The 27,382-nt window shown below is 40.2% G+C and overlaps 1 protein-coding gene across 4 annotated transcripts in view; it reads left to right on the top strand.

Annotated features, from left to right (window-relative positions):
• cps1 (carbamoyl-phosphate synthase 1, mitochondrial) overlaps nt 1-27,382 on the top strand; it is a 62,727-nt gene that overhangs the window by 23,632 nt on the left and 11,713 nt on the right. For all 4 annotated transcript variants that reach the window (XM_085248631.1, XM_085248630.1, XM_085248629.1 and 1 more), the window contains exons 25-32: nt 184-365; nt 3,023-3,217; nt 5,479-5,546; nt 8,018-8,093; nt 9,188-9,265; nt 16,942-17,049; nt 17,786-17,875; nt 18,272-18,442. In XM_085248631.1, coding sequence (XP_085104757.1) covers nt 184-365; nt 3,023-3,217; nt 5,479-5,546; nt 8,018-8,093; nt 9,188-9,265; nt 16,942-17,049; nt 17,786-17,875; nt 18,272-18,442 — 968 coding nt within the window. The remainder of the gene's footprint in view (nt 1-183; nt 366-3,022; nt 3,218-5,478; nt 5,547-8,017; nt 8,094-9,187; nt 9,266-16,941; nt 17,050-17,785; nt 17,876-18,271; nt 18,443-27,382) is intronic.

Here is a 27,382-nt window from a genome sequence, read left to right as displayed (position 1 = left end):
ATAGCACCATTACTTCTAAGATGTACATTTTTCATTATTTCTCTTGTCTAGTGTTTTTTACCCAGAAGGGATATAACTGAAACTTGCTGCATTTTGTTTCAAGTTAAAACTTTGTAGGATGAAATTTTGAAATTGTGATCTTCCTTTGATGGCCAACCTATTTATCAACCATTTGACCACCAGGCAGCAGTGTTGAGTTTGACTGGTGTGCGGTGTCCAGCATCAGAGCCTTGAGACAAATGGGCAAGAAGACAGTTGTAGTAAACCACAACCCAGAGACGGTCAGCACAGACTTCGATGAGTGTGATCGCCTTTACTTTGAAGAACTGACCCTGGAACGCATTCTGGATATCACCCAGCAGGAGGTTAAAACACTACCGAACACGTGACTTTTTTCATTTGTGGAAATTCAAACAAAATACACATATTTCTCTACTTTTTGTAAACGAACAAATATTTTAATGCAATACAATTAAGACACTGTCCAAACCAAACATACTACAACTTTAAATGCTGAATTACTGAAAATACCAAAGATAAATGTACTGCCCTGCTTTGATCTAAAACTCTAAGCCTATCACAGCTCAGTGTTGAGGCAGTAGACCCTGGGCAGGTCACCAATATGTTAAAGGGTTTTGTCAATGAAAACGATTATATTCATATGTAAACTGTGGAATCTGATTTAAATATTGCATTGCAACCAATTTAAATTTCCCATAAACAGAGTTATATTGATTAAGTACATGATGCATATTTATTAAAGAAATCAATCTTGACAGCTATATCAAAGGCAGAGTGCACTCGTGGACTTAAATGTTTGCCCGATAATACTGGCAAGTAGATTTATAATCCGAGACCAGCACACAAGCACTCATATAATGGCATAATAACTTCTCTGCACTGCTGAAGAATAATTCTTTATTGAAAAATATATAGAAATCAAACATTAGCAGCATGACTGTGACTTATTACCATGGACTACCCACAGAGTAGATCGCCGCAGTGTTGGAGGAAAAATACCTTCTCTGCTCAGAGTGGCATGGATGAAACATAACCACCACTGTCTGAATTTTCTCTTATTCTTATATATGAATTCAGAAGACGGTTAAGCAAGCAGCTTTGTCACTCTTTATGTGTCACACCAATTTTTGCCTCAAAAACCAGCTTAACATAACTCTTTTAAATGGGGGGGGAATTGGCAGTGAATGGACATTTTGCTTTTGTTGTTTTGCGTGGGTTGTTTTTTTTTAATTTTATTTTTTATATGTGTGTGTGTATATAGAGATATAGATATCTAGATAGAGATATCTATCTATCTCTGCTTTTGGTTTACATAATGCAACATTGCATAATGAAGTTTTTTTATTTTTTTTATTTTTATGGTTATTTCTGGATTTATTGGTTGATCTATGATCCTACTCTTAGTCATGACTAGAAGATGTGGGCAGTAACTGGGAAAAAAAAAAAAAAAGATGGGTCATACAAGTGGTAGAGCTCAAGTTAGGGTGTGATGCTAGGTCTTTTAGGAACCTGGTCAGAGATGCTGCTGCTCCACATTACGAGGAAGAGCTGAGGTGGATTGAGAATCAGGACTAGGAAATCTTATCGGAGCCCACGTAGGTGATGTGTTTCAAGCATGCCTTACCATCAATAAACCCTAGGGCAGTCTGAGGGCACTATGGACTAACTTGGCCTTGGCAACTCCCAAGATGAGGTAGAAGCAGTGGCTAGGCAGGGGGAGATTTTTGGGGGCTCTGCGTAGACTCTTACCCCTGCAACCTGGACATGGAGAAGTGGTAAATGGTTGTTGGATTGATGATTTTATGAACAAAAACAAATGAACAGTGTATTGTGGACTTTTATAAATAAATTATTTGACAGTTAGCATCCTAAATGTAGCTCACTTCCATCTCCATATTTTTGTACTTGGAGTAAAAGTACTTTGCACGATTCTTAACTTTATATATCTTATACAGCCCCTCATCCTGTCTGAAATGAGCCATTTTGGCTCCCATTTAAGCCAACGTTCTTCTGGTTCATTGCCCTTTTGCAAACAAACAATTTGAACAACAGGTGGACAGGGTTACTGTGTCCCTAGCAAGAGCGATGCGCCCTCCGCCAGAGCGATGTGCCTGAGATGCCTATATTAAGGATGTCCCGACTCTTTGATGTCATAAAGATTCAAAAGTAGGAAAGGGGAAAAACTGCTTGAAAACTTTTGGCTCACAGACCGACCTCTTCATTTGGCCGTGTGTAATGAGGAAACGTGTGTGTGTGTGTGTGTGTGTGTGTGTGTGTGTGGCGTAAGGTGACTCAGATGTTGTCAAAGAATATTCAAGGGCAACGTTTCCCTGCTATTTTCCGTGTATAGGTTTGTTGGCACCTGTGTATTTATGTTGTGTTCTGTGTTTGTATACTTACGTCCGCTGACTTTCCCTTGCAGGGGAAATGTAATCCAGTTAAAGTTGAGATGGGATCAGAGTGTGATTAAGTGTTTGTTTGTTCAGGGAGATAGCATTACCATCAATCCCTCTCTCACAGCTACAGTTTGTATATGTGTGTGTGTGATAAATATGGCATTAGAGCATGGAGATAAACCCTGGACAGGAGCAGGAGAGCAAGGCCATGAATAATGAAGAGATACAACCTGGCATTGCCATGGAAACAGCATCCCCCTTGGATCAGCTAGACAGGAAAAGGGGCTGCACGCTGTTATTAAAAGGAGCGCGCGCGCGCACACACACACACACACACACACACACACACACACACACACATCTATCTTCCCCGGTGATAACTAAACCCATGGCACGACCAAGATCAACTCTTTGTGCTTGTCTCATATTTTCACTGTGATCAGAGGTCAGAATAATTGAAAGTGGTTTCAGAATGTAGATCTTGGCTTATAGGCAGGGTTTCTCTCCTCCCGTCTTTTCTCCCCTCTTCCTCTTGTTTTAGTATTCTAGTTGATTTAGTGCCTGCTCTCTTTTGCATTCTTCTTATTCTATTTACTCCTCTCCAGGGTTGCTCTGGCTGCATCGTATCAGTGGGAGGTCAGATTCCTAACAACCTAGCCGTCCCCTTGCACATGAGTGGGGTGAAGATTCTCGGGACGAGCCCCCTGCAGATCGACCGAGCTGAAGAGCGCTCAGTCTTCTCCAGTATCCTGGATGACCTCGAGGTTGCCCAAGCCCCATGGAGGGCCCTGAGCTCCCTGGTGAGAGGAAACTCGCAAATTCTGAATTATTGATGTGACAAAGTTGTATAGTAGTACAATGCTGGGATGCAGATTTTTCTCAGCAAACTCTTTACCTGTGGCCCAAGGATCAGTATTATACCATTAATTATTTCTGATAACGGGGAAAAAAAATCAAAATGTATTGAAAGAGGTTTTAATTTTGAGTTGGTGCTTATATATGAGACTTGCCCTAACACATAATGGCACTTCAAATACTAGTTAGCATTCTCAACTTCTTCTTTTTTTTCCCTTCAGTTTGTGTGGTACATGCTTTCTCTTATATTCACCATCACAAAATGCAAGAGTGACATTTGCGACTTGTAACTGCAGTTAACAATTTTGAGGCAAAGATTTTAAGACAATATTTTGAGTCAAGGCATGTAAAGACATTTACTTGTATACATTGCTAGATTTATTACAGCTCTGCTGTGGAAAGTGTGTTAATATTTTAGAGTTTTAGAGTCAGAACATGGTGTAAAACAGTTCCTGGAGAAACTGTAACAAGATTTTGCTTGTCAGCTGAGGCAGAGAACATAAAGTGATTGGAAATTTAGCGTTTTACTTCGTTTCTATAAGACGATCTTGATGGTTTACAGGGAACTCCTATGAATATCAATCATAGTGTTTGGATGAGAAATTTCAAAACTATGAAAAATATTAAGATCATCAAACCCCACACAGAGTGTACTGATGCACATATTTGACCATGGAAATGCCTTTTTTCTGATTTATCAATTAGCATTATTTTTTTATATTTAGAATTTTCTACACACATGCTTATTATTTCTAAAATATATTCCTTACAAAGGTACTATTCACTACTACGTGCATGTCTTTTTTTAGTCTTTTTCTTGTAATTGGCTGGCTATACTCACTCCTGGCTCCATCTGAATGAAACACTGGCAGACTGCTCTGTGGAACATGCGGAGCACTGTGGAAATATGTCTGCAGTCGGTGCTAAAATGTCTCTTCCATTACCTTTGCTCTTGTATTCAGTTACCACTGAGGAGTGATTATCTAGTTCACACACAGAGTTCCTTCTCTCCAAGGTTTGCGTATATTCTATATTCATGCCAGTCTTCGAGAAACGGTTTGTTTTTAATTGGCTGGAATAACTCCAGGAGAGCCTCAGGGAGATGGTTCTTGCATCTCTGGGAAGCTATTTTCTGTTTGGTAAATGGTACTTCACCTGGTGAGTGAAGAGTGGGTAATGATGGAGAGAACAAGACCAGACATGCGGTGAAACAGAATAGAGAGGATGATGATGATAATGATGATGATGATGATGAGGAGGAGGAGGACATTCAGCCTTGCTTTTGCTTCTAGACTCTGTCCACAACTCCGACAATTTCTTCGTTCACTCTTTTCATGACAGAGGGAGGGTTCAAAAGGGAGATGAATGTAAGCCCCATGCTTTTTCACTCTTGGAGCATTTATCTTCCCCCTTGTATTTGCTTGATTTGTTCTGTTCTTCGCAGATATGGGAGTACACCCTTTGTTCATGAGACACTAGTATGTGTGTTTTTGAACTGAGAAAAGGTAAAACAGGGGCTTGCTGTATAAAAGATTTAAGAGGATGAGCACAAGAATTCCTTGTTTTGATATTTAGTCTTTTATCTGAAGTGTCTGTAATCAATAAGCTTTCTTATTGCAGCAACAACATAGTAGTTACACAAGTCAGATGAATCTAGGTATTATTAAATGTACTTTGATACTCTGGTTAAACTGTCATGTCTGGACTAAATATTCTCCCTCATTTAGAGTTTTTAACACTGTTAACACATTTTAGTATGTTAAAGGAATAAAATATTTTTTCACTGTGTCCTCCAAAACCGATGTATTTGTAATTTACACAGATGTCCTAAACAGCTAATATGCAGAACCTTTCAGAACTTTTATTCTATAAAAAGCAAAATTGCACTGGATGTTGATGAACGTTTGCATTTGAAAGCACCTGTCCAACTTTATATTAGCAACCCTTCCCCTAATATCAACTGGATTTTAAAACCTTTATGTTTCAGTTAGTTGTTTACTACAAAATGTAAAATTGCAGAAATGTAAAAAAAAAAAAAAAAAATCCCACTTCAGTTGACAGATGTGTTTTTCTAAAATTTTAGTGCAGTGTCACTGGAGCTTCAAGATGCACATTTATATGTGGAGCTCCGAGTTGTGGCAGCTTATTCCCTTTGATTTCTGGCCCAACTATAATACGTCTGCTGTGCACTTCTGTCTCCTCACAGGAAGACGCGTTTGCCTTCGCTAACCAGATGGGGTACCCCTGTCTGCTGAGGCCCTCCTATGTTCTGAGGTAGGTTTTAATATATCATAACAACCAGACTAATCTTGTTTCCCATCACAAAGGTTGCGGTAGTTCAGATTCTTATTCCATCAGCAGTCTCTTAACTGTAAATGTTGCATATTAATCATTAATACTTTAAAATATATAGATATTTTTAGATAATTTGCTTCATCTTTTTCCAAAAAATATAGACTGTAGTGGCCTGCAAGTATAAAATCTAATCAGAATTTATCTTGTGCCACGTTTCTGTCCTAAATAAATACACACTAAGTGCACCCTTGGTTTTACTGAGACTTGAGAGGGAAATCAATGGAATTTCTTAACAGCTAATTCACAGCGTAATTACTAGATGGATAAAACAGATTTTAAGTTATGATGATTAATGAACTGCATTCACTCAAACGCTGCTTCAGTCATGCAGTGACACTTTTGTCCAGAAGGTGTCATGATGGCACCCTGGATTCGGCAGGCAGTCTGCTGTCACCGAAAACGTATGTTTCTACATTCAAGCTGTGATGTTGTTTTAAACAGGATTTGTCTATTCACTGCAGGGGACTGTGGGAAACCCATGAGTTTTGTGCACGAGGCAATATTAATGTAATTCAGTCAAGTGATATGTACCAGTATTAAAGTGTGCTTCTGTTTGATGTTGAAGGAACTATAATCATACAGTTTATGATCGAATGAAATGAATAATAATCCACTTACAGTGACTTCTGTTGAATACCAGTGGAGTGGAAGCTCCTCTCTTCTCCGTAGCATCAGTGTTCGATGAACTCATCCTGATCTTTAGCATCCCTACAGCTTTTTTCACTTTTTTCCCTCTGACATGCTTGCTAATATATTTTGAGTGTTCTGCTCAGCCTCAGTACATATGCAGAGATACTCAGATTTACACACTAAACACTCTCATCCTTGTCGGAATCATACTTCAGTTTTCTGTAGAAGTAAAATGTGCACACAAACGACAAAAGTGATACTATTTGCATATTTAACTTAATCTTTCCATTTAGTTGTGTAAACATTTGCTTAGTATTGTTACTGCTGTGACAAGCAAAGCAGACTTTAAACTAGTCTGTAGTTTTACCATTTTATGAAGGTCGCGTCTTTTAAACATGCATCTGAGATGTGAGTCCAGAGCAGAAAGATTGAGACATCGTCTTGTTCTTTGCTTTTAACAAATGCTGCAAAAGCTTTTCTTGAAAATACAAAGTGCAAATGCAAAGTCCTGAAGATTTGCTACGCGTGTGAAATATCTGTGTGGGTGAGTTACCATAGTCGCTTTTATTAGTGGGGGAGAGGGGACAAAAAAAGCATCAAGTGAGTTTATTGCACTCCAGTTGTTTTAATAAGTGTCTGATATGGTGAAACGTCTCTGACTGGGAGCTAGCTGGAAGTCTTGGAAGTTGAAATCCCATCAGAATGTGAAAGTAAACAAACGAGGGTTTACAACTGAGCACCTAATTAATACTTGCCACTTTCCAACTGGCCAACCCTAACTAACGTATTGTCTGTCAGACATTAGGATCATTTTACATCAGGCATGTGGCCTTTTACTGAAAGTTGGTTAAGATTAAGACAGCATTTTTACTTACTCCTTAAAAAAAGTCTTGAATTTTCAAAGTATGATGATTACCATTACATTATCCAGCAAATGTGCACCTCTTTAGAACTAAAACTCATTGTGATCACAACTTTTACTAATCCTGCTAATACTGGACACATTATATGCTGGGCTAATGGATGGAAAGACATTAAAGCATAGACATTTTAGGGGGTTTTAATAGAATGCTGACTTTTGATTTTGGCCAACACTGGACACATAAGCCATCAAGTTTTAACTCGGCAGCACTTACACAGCATGCTGAACAGCTTTAATCTTAATGGCTGGATACATTTGAATGTTCCGAGAACAGTGAGGCAAAAACTAGATGGCATCTGAGTTATATGCCTTCATTTAAATGCGATATAAATATATCACTGGTTTCCTGAATGAAGGGTCAGTTTTGTGTTGGGGTTTAGACATACAGTATATCTGCCTCTAAGCTACAGAGAGCTACGGTATAAAGCTCTGACCCAAGCATGAGGCCTTCCTTCGTCCTGTTTCACTCAACCACGCTTTTTCTATCAGGAGGATAGCCCAGCTAGCAGTCTAAAATCAAAAACAACAACCACAACAAAACTAGCCTAAATCCATTGTTTTTTAATGATGAAGATCTGAACTCATTTTCTAGAGCCTGGAGTGCATTTCGACCTAAATAGCTGTTCTTCTCCCAGTCTCTCTCGCTCCCTCGCTCCTTATTTCAACTGTTTCCAGACCTTGTTCCTGATGGTAATAGTGATGCAATGGAGAGATAATGAGTGTTTTTGAACAATCATTTGAAGCTTGTATGTTCTCCTCTTTTGCTAGTTTCTCATCCTCTCCTGTGCCCTTTTGATTTCCCTTCCCCACTCTCTCTCCCTCGCCTGCATCGTGCCAGTGGCTCTGCTATGAACGTTGTGTACGGTGAAGAGGAGATGAAACGCTTCTTGGAAGAGGCTGCACACGTGTCCCAGGTGAGCTCACTCTTAACTATTTGTACTTACCTGCACCTGCAAAAGAGACATATTGCGATAAAACTCTGTCTCACCCTTTTTTTTTTTCTTTTTTTTTTCTACTGGTCCCTCTGTCTCTGTCTAGCATATACAATCACATTAATTTTGCACAAAGTTGTCCCTTTGCTTTCAATTAACTAATGCTACCAGCTGGCAACGGCTGTTGACTAGTATTATGTGCCCATCTCTACTCCACTGAACACCTAGGCAGCTTGGAGGCAGTTGGCCCTTCCAAGGGCCTTTGCTTAGGGCTATATGCGTACACACATGCACATTTTACACCTTCAGAGCACCAAAGCAAACCTTTTCATGGCATTTTAATAGACTTGGAACAAGGCAATAATCACAGCCTCTTGTAGTTAAAAGCAAAATAAGGAAAAATGTGTGCAAGAATAGAAATATCTTATCTGCATACATGGATGAACTTAAGCTACGGGGATCAGGTGTTCAGTCTGCTGTGTCGCCTGATGCTGATGGTGGCCAGGGAAGTGGACGCTGTATGCAATGTGTTAGGGACCTGAAGCATGGTGAGAGGGTACACATCCATGCCTGGCTAAAAACAAACCCTAGTCAGCCAAATCTCTCCAGCAACATTATTGTTGTGCTGTTCATTGACTGCCTGTTCTTCAACGTGACTGACAAGAAGTTGAAATTACGGTGTATAAAAGAAAAATGCAACACCTGGGCAGTGTCACCTCTTTTTCTTGTGTTTGAATGAGGCAGACCAGATGTTACAGTGACTCACCATCACCTCTTCGGGGTACAATGTGGTGTAATGTAATGGCAGATGGCTAGCTGTTAACAAAAGTAACTGCCATAACCCACTGTACACTGCTTTCTCAAGTGATGGCAAAAAATGGTAAAGCATTTAGGAGAAGAGAGACTTTCCTCAGAACTGGGTAGAATCCAAAAACTAAAATTATGTTGATGTTGGCACTAGGCCAGAAACTGAAAAGTTCTCTTCATAAGATTCATATCTTCTCAATATGAATATACACAACTGCGTTTTGTTTTCCCCCCACAAATGAATAACCTTGCTCGTGACTCTCTTTCAGGAGCATCCAGTTGTCATCACCAAATTCATACGTGGTGCCAGGGAGGTGGAGGTAGATGCTGTGGCCAAGAATGGCAAGGTGGCTTACTCTACAAAGGCATTACTGGCAATACAGGCTAAATATACAACATGTGCTAAGTGTTTAATTATGAGGTTCTTACAGTGCTCACACAAAGTACCCGACTATTTAAACAGTGTGTGGTGTTGTTTAAAATATGACCTGTCCTAATGTTCTGGACTCAGTTTTTTATTTATATTGACAGTACTTTTTTTTTTTTTAAACATATATTCATTTATAGTATTCACAACATTTTTATTCATCTCTATAGCCTGGCATTATTCAGTCTTCCATTATTCCTTAGTTTAAACTGAGAGGTAGGACAGATATATTGAGCTTAGAAGAAAAATAAAGTGGAGCTAATCTCATTCATCTTGTATGAAAAACATCACAGCCCAGATAGATCTGATGGGAAGAATGGAATATATTAAAACCAAAGTACAGGAAAATGGTGGTACTAAATTATTTTTTCTATTTATATTGGATCAGTTAAGGATACTTTTAAATGATTCTGCTTCAACATACTGACTTTTAAATCTGACAGTTCACACAGATTTAGTTTTCCATTGCTTTGTTACTGGATTGAACTGCTGCGTTGTTACTCTGTCATGTATGACATGCACATACAATAACTATGCACAACTTGGCTTGTTCCAATGACTGCTTGAAGGAAAACTCTAATTCAAAGTGCAGTCCAGTTAATGCAATATCAGAAAGGTCAGTTATGCACTGGATGTACACTATATTAGGTACACCTTGTTAGTACTGTGTTAGACCCCCTTTTTGCCTTCAGAACAGCCTTAATTCTTCATGGCATCAATTCAACAGTGTTGTGGAAACATTCCTCAGCTGCAGATTTGTGTGCAGCCAACAAATCTTCTACCACATCCCAAAGGTGGTCTATTGGATTGAGATCTGTTGAGTATAGAGGCCGTGAACTCATTACGTTGTTCAAGAAGCCAGTTTAAGTTGATTTGAGATCTGTGACATGGTGCATTATCTTGCTGGAAGCAGTAATCAGGTAAACAGTGGTCATAAAGGAAACTGTCAATAAGAAACATTTACGTAGGTTGTGGCAGTTAAACAATATTTAGCTGGTACTACGGAGTGTGGCAAGAAAATATTACTAGTGGTGTGCGGATCGATATTGATTCTTCCGATACCAGTAATTTATGCTCTAGAATCGATTCTCATATTAAAATATCAATATTTTAGTACTTTGGGGTAAATTTGTAGTTTATCATTACCAGGAACACAGTGGAAAGAAACTATATCATTCGGATCATCTATATTGGAAGGAACTACTTCCTCTTACGCCTTTCATAGTCATATGCGAAATACGGCTGTATAAATGTGTCGCAGCCCCTTGGCTTGCACACGAACAACAATGGCTGAGCGTAAACAGAGTCATGCGTGGACATATTTTACCTCCACAAACAGCCGAGACGCAGTTTGCGATACATGTGGCAAGACAGTGAGGTGTTGTGGCAACACCACTAACCTTGTCAAACACCTCAGAGTAAATCATATCACAGAATATGACGAGCGTATGTTGAGGCGAACTGAAGAGGAGGAGAGGGACAGGTGCTGCTAGGGTGAGACAGACGTCTCTTACGGAGTCCTTTAGTGCTGCAGGCAGGCAAGGTGTTCAAATAGGCACAACTTCAAGTTTTTTTTTTTATTTCTATATGATAATTCTGCATTATTAAGCAATAAGAACAAGTAGTCTGATGTCCTGTAATCATTATGAAGCTATATTATATTATTATTACAATTACATAATACAATTTTATATATATATATGAAATATAATGAAACCGTTTTTGTACAAAGTAATATAATAATAATAATAATACATTTTATTTTTAGGCGCCTTTCAGACCCTCAAGGTCACCTTACAGTAGCACGTAAACAATACCATAAAAATGTGTATATATAGCAAACACGGTAGATAAAATTTAGACACAAACAGTCATAAAAGTATCAAAGCAAATATAAAAACTGAGCAAGGTAAAAATGTCCTAAGACAGATCAGGTGTATGCAATTCTAAACAGATGGGTTTTGAGTAGTGATTTAAAAGTGGTGAGACAGTGTGTGGTCCGTAGAGCAAGTGGAAGTGCATCCAAAGTCTCGCGGCAGAACAACTAAAGGCTCTGAGTCCCATGGTAGTCAGGCGAGCAGGTGGAACTGACAGAAGGGAAGCTGAAGAAGAGCGGAGTGTACGAGGGGGTGAGTATGTATGGAGAAGATCGGATAGATATGGAGGAGCAAAGTTATGAAGCGGTTTGAAAGTGAGAAGCAGGATCTTGAAATTGACACGGAGGTGAATTGGGAGCCAATGGAGCTGGTTTTTTTTTGTTTTTTTTTTTCTTCTAAATGACATCAGAAACAGCAGTATGCGACATTACGTGATGGCAGAGCTTCAGTTCATCCTTTGTCATTTTTTTTTTTTTTTTTTTAATAAATAGGACAGGGGGAATGAATGAGAGAGAGAGGGGGAGAGAAAGAAAGAAAACCAAAGGGGAGAAGAGACGGTGAGAAGGGGGGGGAAGAGAGACAAAAAAAAAAAAACTCCTGGGTCACCTGTATGGAGAAAACAAACAAACAAACAAACAAACAAACAAACAAACAAACAAAAACAAACAGAGGAGACAGCAAACAACAAAGAGCAACATAATAATAGAGAAAACAAAGCACCATCACAATAAACTAGCTAGTCATAGATATCAGTATTTACTAAGTAATAAACGATATTGTGCAGCACGCAAGATAGACAGCGCACAGTGTGCTTTGAGGCAGCAGCCAAGAAAGCTTTAGTCCGCGTCTGTGAATACCCATGTGTGCATACCTGTGTGGATCAGCATGCTTGCATTCCAAAGGTTTCTCCATGTAATGATCTGCTAGGGAGTGTGGGGGGGCCACAGCCCCGTCCTCCAGGGTGTGAAGCGGGTATGGAGGAGATCAAAACTCCAGACATCCAGAGGCCCCCAGAACACAAGAGACCATGGAAGACCAACAGAGGGGCAGCCGCGCCACTGTCCCAGTAAGAGCTGAGGAGAGTCCCAGATGAGGGCTCGCCCAGCAGCCGCGGAGCAGAAGTCAGGGGGAGTTGCAGTGACGCGCCCGTGAGCTCCGCCGGCCCCCAGCTGCGCCTGAGTGACCGAGCCCTAGGCCGAGAGGCCGGGGGCACCCCACCTCCAAAGGGGCCCGAGCGAGCCCCAGGCCCCGACAAGCGGCCGCCAAGGAGTGAGCCGGTGTGTACCCGGACGCCCACCCCCAGACACAAAGAACCACCAACACACCGACACCTGAGGGAGTCCGCCACCGGCAGGGGAAGTGGTGGTGGGTGGAGATAGGCCTCCAAACCTTGGAGGGCCTGAGGTGTCCCCAGAGAGGTGGCGTCTGATACCCAACCTGACATATAGACACAGACATACAGGCACACACAGACACAAACATCCATTCCCCCCCTCATGCTCTCATATGCACTCACTCCACACTCAACCAACGTGGAGACAGACATAAAGAGACGCTGTACACACAATCACACAAGTAGTCTGATGTCCTGTAATCATTATGAAGCTATATTATATTATTATTACAATTACATAATACAATTTTATATATATATATATATATATATATATATATATATATATATATATATATATATATATATATATATATATATATATATATATATATATATATATATGAGAAATATAATGAAACCGTTTTTGTACAAAGTAATATAATAAATTTTATTTTTAGGCGCCTTTCAGACCCTCAAGGTCACCTTACAGTAGCACGTAAACAATACCATAAAAACATAAGAAAAATGTGTATATATAGCAAACACGGTAGATAAAATTTAGACACAAACAGTCATAAAAGTATCAAAGCAAATATAAAAACTGAGCAAGGTAAAAATGTCCTAAGACAGATCAGGTGTATGCAATTCTAAACAGATGGGTTTTGAGTAGTGATTTAAAAGTGGTGAGACAGTGTGTGGTCCGTAGAGCAAGTGGAAGTGCATCCAAAGTCTCGCGGCAGAACAACTAAAGGCTCTGAGTCCCATGGTAGTCAGGCGAGCAGGTGGAACTGACAGAAGGGAAGCTGAAGAAGAGCGGAGTGTACGAGGGGGTGAGTATGTATGGAGAAGATCGGATAGATATGGAGGAGCAAAGTTATGAAGCGGTTTGAAAGTGAGAAGCAGGATCTTGAAATTGACACGGAGGTGAATTGGGAGCCAATGGAGCTGTTTAAGAACAGGTGTTATATGTTCAGTGGATCTAGTTCTGGAAATAATACGAGCAGCTGTATTTTGAACCAACTGCAGTTTATGGAGGGATTTATGAGGTAAATCATAGAGAAGAGAATTACAGTAATCCAGCCGAGATGTGACGAGCATTGACAAGTATGGCGGTACTGTGTCGTGTGAGTGAGGGACGAAGACGGTTAATATTACGGAGATGAAAGTAGGAAGACCGAGTGATATTATATGTGCTGTGAAGGACAGAGTGCTATCGAGAATGACACCAAGACTCTTAACCTGAGGGGAGGGTGTGACAACAGTTATCAATGGATAACGAAAGACTGGTTGGAACTGTAGTCAGTTTTGATCTGGTGCCTATTAAAATGAATTCTGTTTTATTGCCAGTAAGTTTAAGAAAGTTGTGAGTAAACCAGACCTTGATTTCAATTAAACAGTCAGAAATGGATGTGGGTGGGAGAGTAGCTGTGGGTTTGGAGGATGGGTAGAGCTGGGTGTCATCTGCGTAGCAGTGAAACTGGATGTTATGCTTCCTAAAAATATTACCTAGGGGTAGGAGATAGATGATAAAAAGTAAAGGACCCAGGTCAGAGCCTTGGGGTACACCGGAATTAACTGGAGTAGATACTGATCTGTGAGGGAGTAATTGAACAAACTATGAGCGGCCAGAGAGATGAGAAGTAAACCAGGCGAGTACTGTACCATTGATGCCAATAGATGCTAATCTGTGAAGGAGGATGCGGTGGGAGATCCAGAATCAGCTGCAAGCAAAAGATCATTGGTGAATTTTACTAGGGCTGTTTCTGTACTGTGACATGAACGGAAGCTGGACTGAAACTGTTCGTACAAGTTATTTCCAATGAGATGATGATGAACCTGTGCAGCCACTATCTTTTCAAGAATTTTTGCTAGGAAAGGGAGATTTGAAATTGGCCTGAAATTATTTAGATTGGAGGGATCTGAACCATTTTTTTTTTCCAGTATTGGAGTTATTATTGCAGTTTTAAGAGAAGAAGGAACAGAACCAGATATAAGAGAGGAGTGTACGATATTAGCAATCAGTGGGGCAAGAGACGGGAATAAGAGTTTAACAAGATTTGTAGGCAGTGGATCAAGTTTACGTGATGATGACTTTAAGTTAGTAATTATGGAAGATAGCTGAGTTATTGTGGGAAGTTCAAAATTGGATAGAGAGGATGACAGCTGAGAAGGACAAAAAATGCAGATAGAACAATTTACCATTTCACAGTACGAGGGCAATTGTTGATGAAGATTCTCAATCTTGGTGTTAAAAAAAAAAAAAATCATAAATTTGTTGTAAACGGTGGCAGAGTGTGTATGTATGGCAAAGGTATCTGGGGGTTTAACAATATTATGCAATGTAGAAAACAAAGTGAGAGTGTTTCCTTCAGCAGATTCAATAACAGGTGTAGTAAGCAGATTTAGCAGGATGAATAGCTTCTTTATAGTGTTGTATATGACTGAGATACATGTCCTTGTGAATAGTAAGTCCCGTTTTCCTGGAGAGACGTTCTAGGCGGCGTCCAGTAGCTTTAAGTTGGCGAAGTTCAGATGAGTACCATGGCGCAGAGCGAGAGAAAGAAACTGTTCGAGTTTTTTGGGGAGCCAAGGTATCTAAGAGGTTGATGAGTTCATTGTTATAGTGAGATACCAGGTCGTCTATGGAAGCTGAGGCATCAATGGTAGGTAAGTTATTAATGCCATGGGAAAGAGCTGATAGATCAATGCCCCTAATATTTCTAAAAGTAATTGAGCGGTTTTGTTTATTTTTGTATAGTGGGAGACTAGCATTGAATAAAACTAATTTATGGTCTGAAAAAGATACAAGACAGGATGGATCCATGCTTTCATGTTGTTTATGGCAACATGACCCTACCATTTAAGCAACATTTTTCTAGTGTTCCAGAGAACTGTTGCTCACCTGATATATATATATATTTTTTTTTCTTCAGACCATTTGTCCTGCAGGTTTTAGATCTCACCCTGGGTCAACACACCTGAATCCATTCTCATTCCCAGGCCTCCGAAGAACTCCAAGATGTGGAGGAGGTCATTTAGCCATTTAAATCAGCTGTGTTGGATCAAGGACACATCTAAAACCTGCAGGACACCAGCCCTCGAGGCCTGGAGTGCATGTTTCTCTAATGCATTTGCCTAATAAAAACAAACATTGACCTGCATATTCTGTAATTTTTCATATCATATTATTCTGAGTGTTCACTGAAGTGATCATCTCCTCCATGCTGATGCCAACTTGCCCGCACCTTATTTAATACGGTAATTTGACTGTATAGGGATGAAGCTAGAGGAGTTGAATACAAGCAATTTGGCTTGAAAAGATTTTTTTTAAAATTATTATTATTAATTACCACTGAGTGGAGAAATGGATCCACAATGCATGACGTCACCCCATTTAAAGTAAACGTAAGGTGAGCGTTGACCTCTGACACCTACATATGAATCTGACCTTGCAGACGAAAACACTACATAGTGCTACAGTAATTTCACATTAAAGTACAAGCTGGTGGTCTAACTTTTTAATTCTTGTATAACTGTATCTGCAGTTTAAGCTGCAGTAGGCGAAGGAGCCACCAAGGTAATTGTCCTGAACGCCTTGTCTATTTTTCTATTGTTTAGACTGTGAGAGTCATTTCAAGGGTGTCATTTTGAACGTGGGCTCTTCAGTTGTATGGTAGATTTTCTCACTCTGCTTTCTCTGAATACAGACCCTCCTTTATCTTCAGTATCACATTAACAAGCTGTCCATTCATTGAATACCAAACAGGACTCGTTACTTGAAGCTAGACTGTGTGCGTATGTGTGGGGGAGAGTAAAAAAGTCAGAGATAATACGTATTAATTACAGGCTCTATCTGAAGAGTGTTAATGAATGCCGTGGTTAGCAGCAGTTTAAATGAGCTAATGACACGGCAGCTCATTTACAGACCCGCACACGCACTCACACACATACAGAGTGGCTTGGCAATATAGATCTTCTTTCCTTTGGGTGAAATTTTGGAAGTTATTCAGACATAGTTATATCAATGTACATTGTTTCAACAAATACAAGGCCTTTGTCTCAAACAGTGTTGACCTTGCTGAATTTATTTGTTTCTCCCACATGCACAATGCAGCAGTCGTCATCGTCAAGGTGGCTCCCTGTACGTTAATGCTACAGTTTTCTGTTGTGGCATACTGTATGTGTGAAAACATCAAATCTGGAGGCGATTTTCCTTAAATTTGGAAACTTCCTCTTGGTCAACAGACCAAGGCTGTGAAAGGAGTATTTGCTTTGAACAGACATTTTTGTGTCTTATTAGAGCTGTGAGCTGCTTGCAAATGTTATTCTGTGCCCAGTTTACTCCGTTAATGTTTCTGCATGCGTTCGGGTGTGTCTTTTTAGGTTTTGGTTCATGCCATAACAGAGCATGTGGAAGATGCTGGGGTGCACTCTGGAGATGCTACCCTAATGCTGCCAACACAGACCATTAGCCAAGGGGCACAGGAAAAGGTCAGTTAAGTCACCTTAAAGTTGACACGGTGCACATTGCATATTCCCTTGTAGAAAGTGTCCAGTGTGTTATAGACACACAAAAAATGACATATAAAGAAATTATTTAGTGTTCAACAAATTTCCAGATTGAGACCATAATTCAAATGGTTTAAGAAACAGTCTACAAAACAGTCGATCATCTGTTGAATTTTTTTTTTAATGATATTTATTTAAAGCTAGTTTCACATTTATAGCTAAGTGAGGGGGGATGTGCCTTGGAATATTATATTCTTTTGTACTAATTACTTTAAGTCCTGCAGTTTTAGGTACAAAATGAGCTTTTCATGTGTGTCTCTTGCTTTAGGTCTTTTCCAGCCCCATGCACATGTCGTTATGTTAGAACCAGAGCTGGTACTGCCATCCCTGTTTGTTGTTACAAACACAACAGTGTGAATAAGCAGAAAATGCAACCAATCAATAAAATGTATCCTGATGAAAAGGGTGCATCTGTCCATTAAAAAATAAATAAATAAAAAAAAATTTAAAAAAAAGGAAATCAAAACTGGCAGAATGGAAAGCAGCTTTAGTGATTCAAACTGGGTTTTTTTTTTTTCTTAATCCATGTTGAGTAAGCAGTTTACCTTGCACTTTATGCTTTTAATGTTCTCCATTTGTGTTCAAACTGAAACAGTCTTATTTGATTTTTAAGTGTGTGGTTTTTTTTCCCTTCGTCTTCTCCTCCTCCTTCTTTTAGGTTAAAATTGCCACCCGAAAAATCGCGCACGCATTTGAAATTTCTGGGCCATTTAACACTCAATTTCTGGTTAAAGGCAATGATGTCATGGTAGGTATATCTCTCAGTGTGTGACTAAAAAGACAGATTGACATTTTCACACCTGGTTTCAGCTAATGCAATTCACTCACAAAATGAAATCCCCTGTTGTTTAAAATGGTTGGCAAAGCTGGCCGAATTAATAATCAACCTTGCCTTCAGCTTTGGTGTTCAGCCACAGCGCACATGCACGCCCACTATTTGTGTGTATGTGTGTGTATCTAATCTGGCCATTTGTATAGTATATTTATGCATTTGTAATCTATATATTTCTATTTATCTAAGTAACCTTAATTTAAAGTTAATGGTATACTGAAAGAATCGGTTTTTCTTATTTTTATTTTTAAAAAAAAAAAAAAAAAAAAACTTTTTTCAGATGACTATATTTTTGTATATTGCATCCTGTAGGTGATCGAATGCAATCTGCGAGCGTCACGCTCCTTCCCTTTTGTATCCAAAACAATTGGTGTCGACTTTATCAACGTGGCAACCAAAGTGATGGTGGGAGAGCCTTTGGATGAGGCCAGCCTTCCCTCGCTCGATAAACCCATCATTCCCGTGCACTACGTTGGAATCAAAGTAAGAAGGAAAACTTACAGCTTACAGCTGGGAAATGCACGACTGGCTTTCTTTGAATGTTTTTGTTTGTTATTTTGATGTTTTTCAGGGTGCAGAGAGAATGGATTGGATTATAGACAAAATGAGTTTTAAAAAAAGAAAGCGTAAGTGAGGAAACACAATTGCAACTCTCTGTAAGTCTTTGTGTCCAAGCATGAAGAATGGAAAAGCAATGTAGGCTATAACAGCTTACTAACCTCTCATAGTTGGTCGAATTAATTGATAGTATTAATAAATTTTAATAAAGTACTGATAGTAAAATGGTGTTAGGACCAGAGATGGGCCGATTACTTTTTTCAAGTAATGAGTAAAGTAAGGGATTACTATTTTAAAAGAGTAATTAGAATACTGTTACTTTCCCGTAAGCATGCTGCATTACTGCGTTACTAAACCGTGATTTTGTTTGTGAGAGTGTCTCATGACAATGACGTACGAGCGTGCGACGTCCGTGGTAGCAACAGACGTGTGTAGCTCAATAATGTATAATATGGAGAGCGGGAGAGAGTACGACCATTCAGTGTTTAAAGCTATATTTAATTGTTATCAGCTCTATTCACTGCTGTCTTCCTTTTTCTTCACTCTCAGAAGGTTAACTCTTCTTCTTTTTTTCACTGGCTAGCCTCACTCATTACGTTCGTTTAAACAGAATCAGAAACGCCACTTGCAGTGGGAGCGACTGGAGTCAGGTGGGGCCCCCTTAGGGATGTGTGGTCTCTCTGATTCTCATTGCAAACTTTTCCATTGCTGTAGTGTAAAGTTTGCCTGGTGCCAAGCGGTGCCTCTGTCCAAGGAGGTCTACAAAATTAACCACCTGGGATACCAGGCTTGCAAGGTTTTGACATAAACTGTTGCTATTGTTGAGCAGCCCAAGTAGCCCTGTGATTCAACCCACAGGAGGCCACAGAGTAGCTCCTGTGATCAGCCAAAATGTCCCAAGTGCTGCTCCGGTCAGCCTAAGTGCCTGCCCTAAATTCTCCTTTGGTCATCAGAGTCGGGTGACCCTGTTTTCAGCCCTTCTGCTTTTTGTAGTGGTTTTGTTTTTGTTTTTTTGTTTTTTTCCCTCCAGTCTGGCAGTACTCAGGACTCTCTTCAGTGTGCCCATGGAACCCTGTGCTCAGCCCATTTTGCTGCCAGTGGGCACAAATGCTGCCAACGCACTTGTGTAATTGTGTGTTCAGTGTCATTCTGTGCAGGAAAAAATGGAATAGCTGAGCAGACAAAGGAACCGCTTTTATTTTTCATTATTTCAGCCCATGCCCATTAGAGTCTGTACACACTAATGTAATAGAAATTTAACCATGGTTCCATTATGCGCTTGCAGGAAATTCTTCAGATGTCACTTTTGTGTTTATGTGTGTACATTAAAGCAGTCGCCTGACACTTCAGGCCAAAACATGTTGTTAGCTCTCTGGCTTGAGAAATTACACAGATAGTCATTGTTAACACTCTAAAGTGCAACAAATGAATTAAAAATGATTTAGTTCTTCTGAATTTCATTCTATTTGCACACTGAAAGCCTCTTTAAATTGAGTAGCAACAGTATTTGTGCTGTGGTGTTATAAAATGCAGCTGTTTATTTTGAGATCAAGCTTAACACCAGCTTTCTTTTCTTTTTCATTTTTTTTCCCCCTTTTTTTTTTTTTTTTTTCACTTAATAATCCTGACTTTTGGGTTTTAGGGCCATAAGAAAATAGTATCCATTCATTCTTTCTCTACTGCTTATCCATTCAGGGTTGCAGGGGGGCTGGAGCCTATCCCAGCTGTCTTAGGGCAAGAGGCAGGGTACACCCTGGACAGGTTGCCAATCTGTCGCAGGGTTAACACATAGACACAGACAACCATTCTCACTTACATTCACCTATCACCATTAACTGCATGCCACTAACTGCATGTCTTTGGACTGTGCGAGGGAGCCGGAGTACCCAGAGATAACCCACACAAACATGGGGAGAACATGCAAACTCCACACAGCAAGAAGGTCCTGAGTTCGATTCCACCATCAGGCCGGGGTCTTTCTGTGAGGCAACAGTGCTGAGAGAAACCAGTGTTTTTAACATTACAAGGTATAATCTTGTAACATCATCTTGTATTATGAACAAACAGTATAATTTGATAGAGTATAGTATATTGCATATTTTGGCTGTCTCAGAAACACCAGTTTGGACAAATGGAGGTGAAGCTTCTCTGTTTTGCAAATGGGCAGGGCAAGTCAACGATACTGTGGTAGTTCGCTGTCACTGAGCTTCAGGTTGCACTATTTCACAGATTTCTCTAGCGGTCTCCTATAACCCCTGTAGTTTGCATCAGACCACAAACACAATGGTGACTTTAAAGGGAACAAGTGTTTTGTGTGAAAGAGTCATTTACCTTTCCTTAAAAATACCTAACTGCCATATCCTTATCCTGTGTGGTTTGTAAATGAGTTCGCGTTTAGAGCCTTACATGTATGGTATTGTTATACGTACTGCAGGCTGCACTAATATAGCTTGCGTTGGCTCACATAACAAAGACAGCAATTACTCCTTCATCGTTATACCTAGGCATGATGAGGAGAATAGTACCTGGCTTTCTCATACCAACTGGGAGGCTTACTTCTTAGACTGGGTATGAGAGCGTTTACGTGTCGCCAGCTGTTCAAAAGCTATTTTTTCTGAAGTAATTTCTCTCTCTAATTACAACAGAGCTGCTGTAACAATGGTTGTAGTTTGAAACCAATCACGCAGGCATAATCCCCAACTCTTCCCCACCACCTAAAGTTTTCAATTTCCAGTCTGCGCGGTGGTAAGGAATATTAATCAGAGCTCTGAATTCTCCATGCGCCAGGCTTAGACTTCCAGAGTTTATTTGGAGAATATGACACAGGCTTCATACCCCCTGACTGATATGGGACTTCTTTGAAACCTTGCCTCGGTGCATTTGAGTTGTTTTAACAAAGCAGAGCTAATTTTCTTTTTTCCTGTTAAACATGTTTCTTCCACAACATCAAACCTGACTGCAGACAGAGTGATTGTCGAAAAAAAAAAAACAACCTTATCCAGCAAAAGTGCCCTAAAGTGTGTTTGATCAGTATATCCCCTCTCACCACCTTTATCCTCACTGTATCATCACAAGACACATGTTATTACCACCAGAGAGACCACTGTCATTTATCTGTCTTATTCCCTCTCAAGCTTTAGTCTTGCAGCCTGTTTTCCCTCTGACGGCCCCTCATTTGAAGCAATGTTTCTTTATTTTTATTTTTTTATTTTCACTAACAAGTCCCTATTGTGTCATTTCTGTCTCCATATACAAACTCATAGGAATAACACCACATTTGTATTTATTATACCAGGAGGAGAAAGAGCATGAAAACAACATTTGAGCAGGATATGATGGTTTGGTGTCGCTCCCCGGTTCAAAGCCATTTAGTGAAGAAATGTAAGTTCCAGCTGCTACATGCTTGGTCCCCTGACCATGGGGAATTACTGTATTATGGTAACTTCTAAGACAAATTCTTGTGAGCTTAATGACCCAGGAGAAAAATGTACACTTGAAACAGCATGCCTCAAGTCTTCATGGCATAAAATTATCAAGTTGCTCAAAACATTTCTCAGAGATTTTGGACCATGCTCTCATGATGCCATTCCACAGTCGCTATTGATTTGTCAATTGCACATCCAAGACACACCTCGTAGCCCGAAGGTGCTCCCTTGGATTGGATCCCAGTCTGAGATGATTTGGGATTTGTGACATTAGTGTGTTATTCTGCTGGAAACTGAAGATCTGTACAACGTGGTCATAAAGGAGTGTGCATGGCCAGGATTAGTACTTACGTAGGCTCTGCTATTTAAATGATGCTTAGTAGGGAACTAAGGGCCCCAAAGTGTGCTAAGAAAACAAGGTTCAAGGTTTGGCATGTTGTGCGTTTAGAGATGTCTTCTGTGCAGTATGGCCATTGTCCTCTGATTCCTGGCTTCTCTAGGTAAAAATAACTAGTTGAACTGCTGCTCATTGGACGTTTTTTCTTATTTTGAACCAGTTGGCTGCGTGCAAAAATGCCAGTACATTGCAAAATTCTAAAATACTCAGACCAGCCTGTGAGACACCAAAAACCATTCCATAGTTTTTTACTGTTCTGACGCTCCGCTTAAACTTCAGCAGGTCGTCTTGAGTACGTCTACATGCCTAAATACATTAAGATGGTAACATAATTATGAATAACGATTTATGTCAACAAGCAATTGAACAGATATACCTAATAATAAGGTGATCTGCGAGGGCAGATTTTTATTTTATTTTTTTAATTGATTTCCTTAAGAATTCTGGTCAGCTTTCTGGGTGGGGGGGATAAATAGTTCTTCTTTTTCATCTTCTTTCACATGCTCATTTTTTTTTTCAACATGAGAGTGACCCAATTTAGCCTGAACTTAGCAGAAACTTGTTTTGTGGTTTTCTTTTTTGTTTTTTGTTTTTAAGTCTTGCATGCAACTGAGACGCACAGCAGCTACCCTTCTGATTTTGGCAGATGTTTTTTATTTTTTCTGTGTGTGAGTGTAAGAAAAATCTTGCCCAAACAGATTTTTTTTCCTTCAGTTCTTTTAAAAGAAAAAAGAAGAACTTATAATGGTTTCTAGTTTGCCCAATTATATGCTTCCAAGCTTTTCAACTAAAAACGGTTCTCAAATTAGAAGTGTGCTTTGCTGTTTCCCCTGCTGGTGGCGTGATTTTATGAAAAAGAAGAAAAGAACATTTTAGACACTGCAGCTTTTCACAGTTGTGTTGCCTTTATTCACACATGTGTATAAATATCAACTACTGGTTGGAGAACCACAGGAATAATATTAACTGGGGTTTATTGGTAGTGATGATCAGTCAGAGCACCTTCCAGCAAGCTTTACCACTGAGGTGACTGAGGTGCAGCATAACAGAGCCAACCTGCACCATACAGTCATGTGAGAAAATTAGGACACCCAATTAAATAAGTGGCTCTTTCTAAAGAAATGTTCACATATCAATGTCCAATCATGTTTTCATGTATTACTGGGAAAGAAAGTGACTTAATTGCAATTAAACAACAATAATTAAAAACATTTTACACATCAAAAAAAAGATATGAACAAAAATTTGTATTTTAATGGAGGAAAAAGTTAGGACACCCTACCCCCTAATAACTAGTGTTGCCCCCTTTGGCTGACATAAATTCAGTGAGACGCCTTTTGTAGCTTTTTACCAGTCTTTGACAACGATCAGAAGAAAGTTTGCCCCACTCCTCAATGCAGAATTCTTTCTGCTGTGAGATGTTTGAGGGTTTTCTTGCATGTACAACCTGTTTCAAGTCACCCCACAGCATCTCAATGGTATTAATATCAGGGCTTTGATTTGACCATTCCAGGACTCTCTACTTAGTTTTTAGCCAGTCCTTGGTGGATTTGCTGGTATGCTTTGGGTCATTGTCATGTTGCAGTGTCCAGTTCCACTTCGGCTTTAATTTTTTAACAGATGGTTTCACATGTTCTATAAGCACCCCCCAATACACAGTCAGATGCATGATGGATTCTATTAAATTCAAATTCAAATTTTATTTGTCACGTACACAGTCATACACAGTACGATATGTAGTGAAATGCTTGGACAACTGCTCGTGACCTAAAGAAAACAAAAAAGGAAAAGGCTATGAATAAGATAGGAAATAAATATGAAAAATTAAAAAGGGTAAATTTAACTAAGAAGGAATAAAATATAAATTAAGGTTAAAAATGAAATAACTGTACAACACAAATTAGAATGAAGGGTAAATTTAACTGGGAAGAATAAGATAAAATATATAAATTAAAGTTGAAAATAAAATAACTGTACAACAAAATACACAATATAGAACTATATAAGAATGTATGAAGAAATCTAAATATAAATATATACACAATAACAGCAGCTGTACAAGTATTAACCGGAAATGAAGAATATAGTGACCAGTGTTGTGCAAAAAAGCAATGTGTGCAAAAACAATGTCCAGAAAGTCCAGTGTGTGTGTAAGAACCATATGTGTGGGTCAGTACTGTGTGGTGGTGTGATTGAGAGACCGTATCGCCTGCGGGAAGAAGCTCCTCCTCAGTCTCTCTGTGTTGGTCTTCAGGGAGCGGAATCGCTTTCCTGACCTCAGCAGAGAGAACAGTCTGTTGTTGGGATGGCTGAGGTCCTTCACGATCTTCCTGGCCTTGGTCCGGCACCGCCTGCTGTAGATTGAGTGCAGGTCAGGGAGCTCGGAGCGGATGGTGCGCTCAGCTGACCGCACAACCCTCTGTAGAGCTCGTCTGTCCTGCATGGTGCTGCTCCCGAACCAGGTTAAGATGTTTCCCGCCAGGATGCTCTCTATGGTGCACGAGTAAAAGTTCCTGAGCACCTTGGAGGGCAGTTGGAAGTCTCTCAAGCGTCTGAGGTGGTAGAGACGCTGTCGGGCCTTTTTCACCACGGTGTTGATGTGACAGGACCATGACAGGTCCTGCGTGATGTGAACTCCGAGGTATTTGAAGCTGTCCACTCTCTCCACTGGGCACTCGTTGATGACGGGGGTCTGGTAGTTCCTCTCCTGCTTAGTGCTGAAGTCCACTATCAGCTCCTTTGTCTTACTGACGTTTAGAAGGAGGTTGTTCCTCTGGCACCAGTTCTCCAGATTCCTAATCTCCTTCAGGTAGGCTGTCTCGTTGTTATCAGAGATCAGGCCCACCACGACGGTGTCGTCAGCAAACTTGATGATGGTGGTGGAGCTGGTAGTGGCCACACAGTCATATGTGTACAAAGAGTACAGCAGGGGGCTCAGAACACACCCCTGGGGGGCTCCAGTGCTGAGAGTGGTGGAGGCTGAGACATGTCCGCCCATCCTTACTGCCTGTGGTCTGCCAGTTAGGAAGTTGGAGATCCACTGACACATAGATGAGCTGAGTCCCAGATGCTCCAGCTTGGTGGTGAGTGTGGAGGGAATTATGGTGTTAAATGCAGAGCTGTAGTCTATGAAGAGCATTTTAACATAATTCCCCCTTCTAGTGTCCAAGTGAGTGAGTGATGTGTGGAGGAGATGAGAGATGGCATCGTCTGTGGAACGATTTGGACGGTAAGCGAACTGTAGTGGGTCCAGTGTGTCTGGTAGTGAAGAAATGATGAAGTCTCTGACCAGGCGTTCAAAGCACTTCATCACTACTGAGGTGAGGGCTACAGGGCGATAGTCATTGAGAGAAGCCTATTATGGGGGGCTGCAGGTGCTGCTGCTACAAAGTATCCCCAAACTAGGATACTGCCACCTCCATGCTTCACAGCTGGTATGAGGTTCTTTTCTTAGAAGGCCGTACTTCTTCTTGTCCTTAGCGGGCGACCAGCGGCGGTGGTCTGCCGCGCAACCAGTACGCTGCTGTAGGTGCCGCAGGTTCTCTTGCTTGACCAACGATTATCTTCCACGCTTTTCGATCTAAGGCGATGGTTCTTGCCTGTATTTGGTTTACACCAAACATGTCTACTGTTCTGGTGTCCAAATAATTCCGTTTTAGACTCATTTGTCCAAAGAACATAATTCCAGAAGTCATGGTCTTTCTCTACGTTCGCTCTGGCAAACTTCAGTCTGGCCTTAATGTTTCTCTTAGAGAGCAAAGGTTTCCTCCTTGCACACCTACCATGAAAGTCAAACTTGTGTAGTTTCTTTCTGATAGTCATGCACTTTCACATCGACAGTAGCCAGAGCCTGCTGCAGTTCCTGTGATGACATTTTAGGATTTTTGTGCATCTTGCGCTCTGCTCTGGAGATGAATATGCTCGCACGGCCAGCCCTGGGAATCTTGGCAGTTGTTTTGAATGTCTTACACTTGTAAACATTTGGATGGTGGAATGGCTGATGTCAAATTCTTTTGAGATCTTTTTGAATGCCTTACCAAACCCATAAGTGGCCACAATCTTCTGAGGGCATCAGACAGCTCTTTAGATCTCACCATAGCGCTCACTTCAACAGTCAGGAGCACACCAAACTAAATCTGAGGTTTAAATAGGGCAAGGCTCCTTTAAAATGCTGGTTAATGACGTACTGATCATGTGCACCTGACGTGATACACCGGTGGGATTTTAACCATTTTAAGTGTTTTACGTGTGGGAGTGTCCTAATTTATTCCTCACCAGAAATTGCATTCTTTTTAAATTGCATTTCACAAAGTTTTAAAAAGTCTTTTCTTATTTTTTAATCGTTTAATTATATTATTTGAATCCCTCAGTATCATCAAAATTTATATTAAATATCCAAAATATAAAGGTCATCACCATGAAGATGAAACTTTTACTGTGTTATAGCTGTTCTAATGATAAATGGCACCGAGGAACACTTGTTTCACACCAGCAACAATTAAGTTCTCTAGGATCCAATGCTATGTAACTTGGTACTGCCCATTAATGGTATTGACACCACCCCAGTTATCTACTTATAACACAATCCTCAGAGGGCCTACCCCTAGTTGGCAGTAAGTGTGCAGCTTTACCAAGAACACTATCCAGGCACTATTTGTTTCCTAGAATCCTTACAGCCATGCAACCAACTAGCATGAGCCAGTTAAAAACTTCAAAATTACCACATAATTGCGTTTGTAATAGAAAAAGCACTTTACTCAGAATGGCAGTCGTTTTACTTCTTAGAATGAAGATGCCGTCAACTTTCAGAAAACTGTCTTCACTATTCGTATTTGTTAAAATGTCTTCCAAGAATCCTGAATCTGCCAAGTTCCTGAGTTCCATTTATCTGTGAGTATAAAGACATTCATACAAGTGCTTTTTCTAATAAAGCAGACAACAACAACAGCAATGTTACATGAAAATGTCTTGCTAGATTCATGTCCTTCTCCACTGGAGCTCAGCTGGTGCCCGAAGATAACACGATTCATGTTGTGGACACTC

This window comes from Mchenga conophoros, linkage group LG16 (genome assembly GCF_057382185.1).
Source record: "Mchenga conophoros isolate Kocher_MC1m ecotype Shallow Benthic linkage group LG16, M_conophoros_male_GT1.1, whole genome shotgun sequence".
Lineage (NCBI taxonomy): Eukaryota > Metazoa > Chordata > Actinopteri > Cichliformes > Cichlidae > Mchenga > Mchenga conophoros.
The sequence above is the reverse complement of the archived record's forward strand: the minus strand, read 5'-3'. Positions and strand labels throughout refer to the sequence as shown.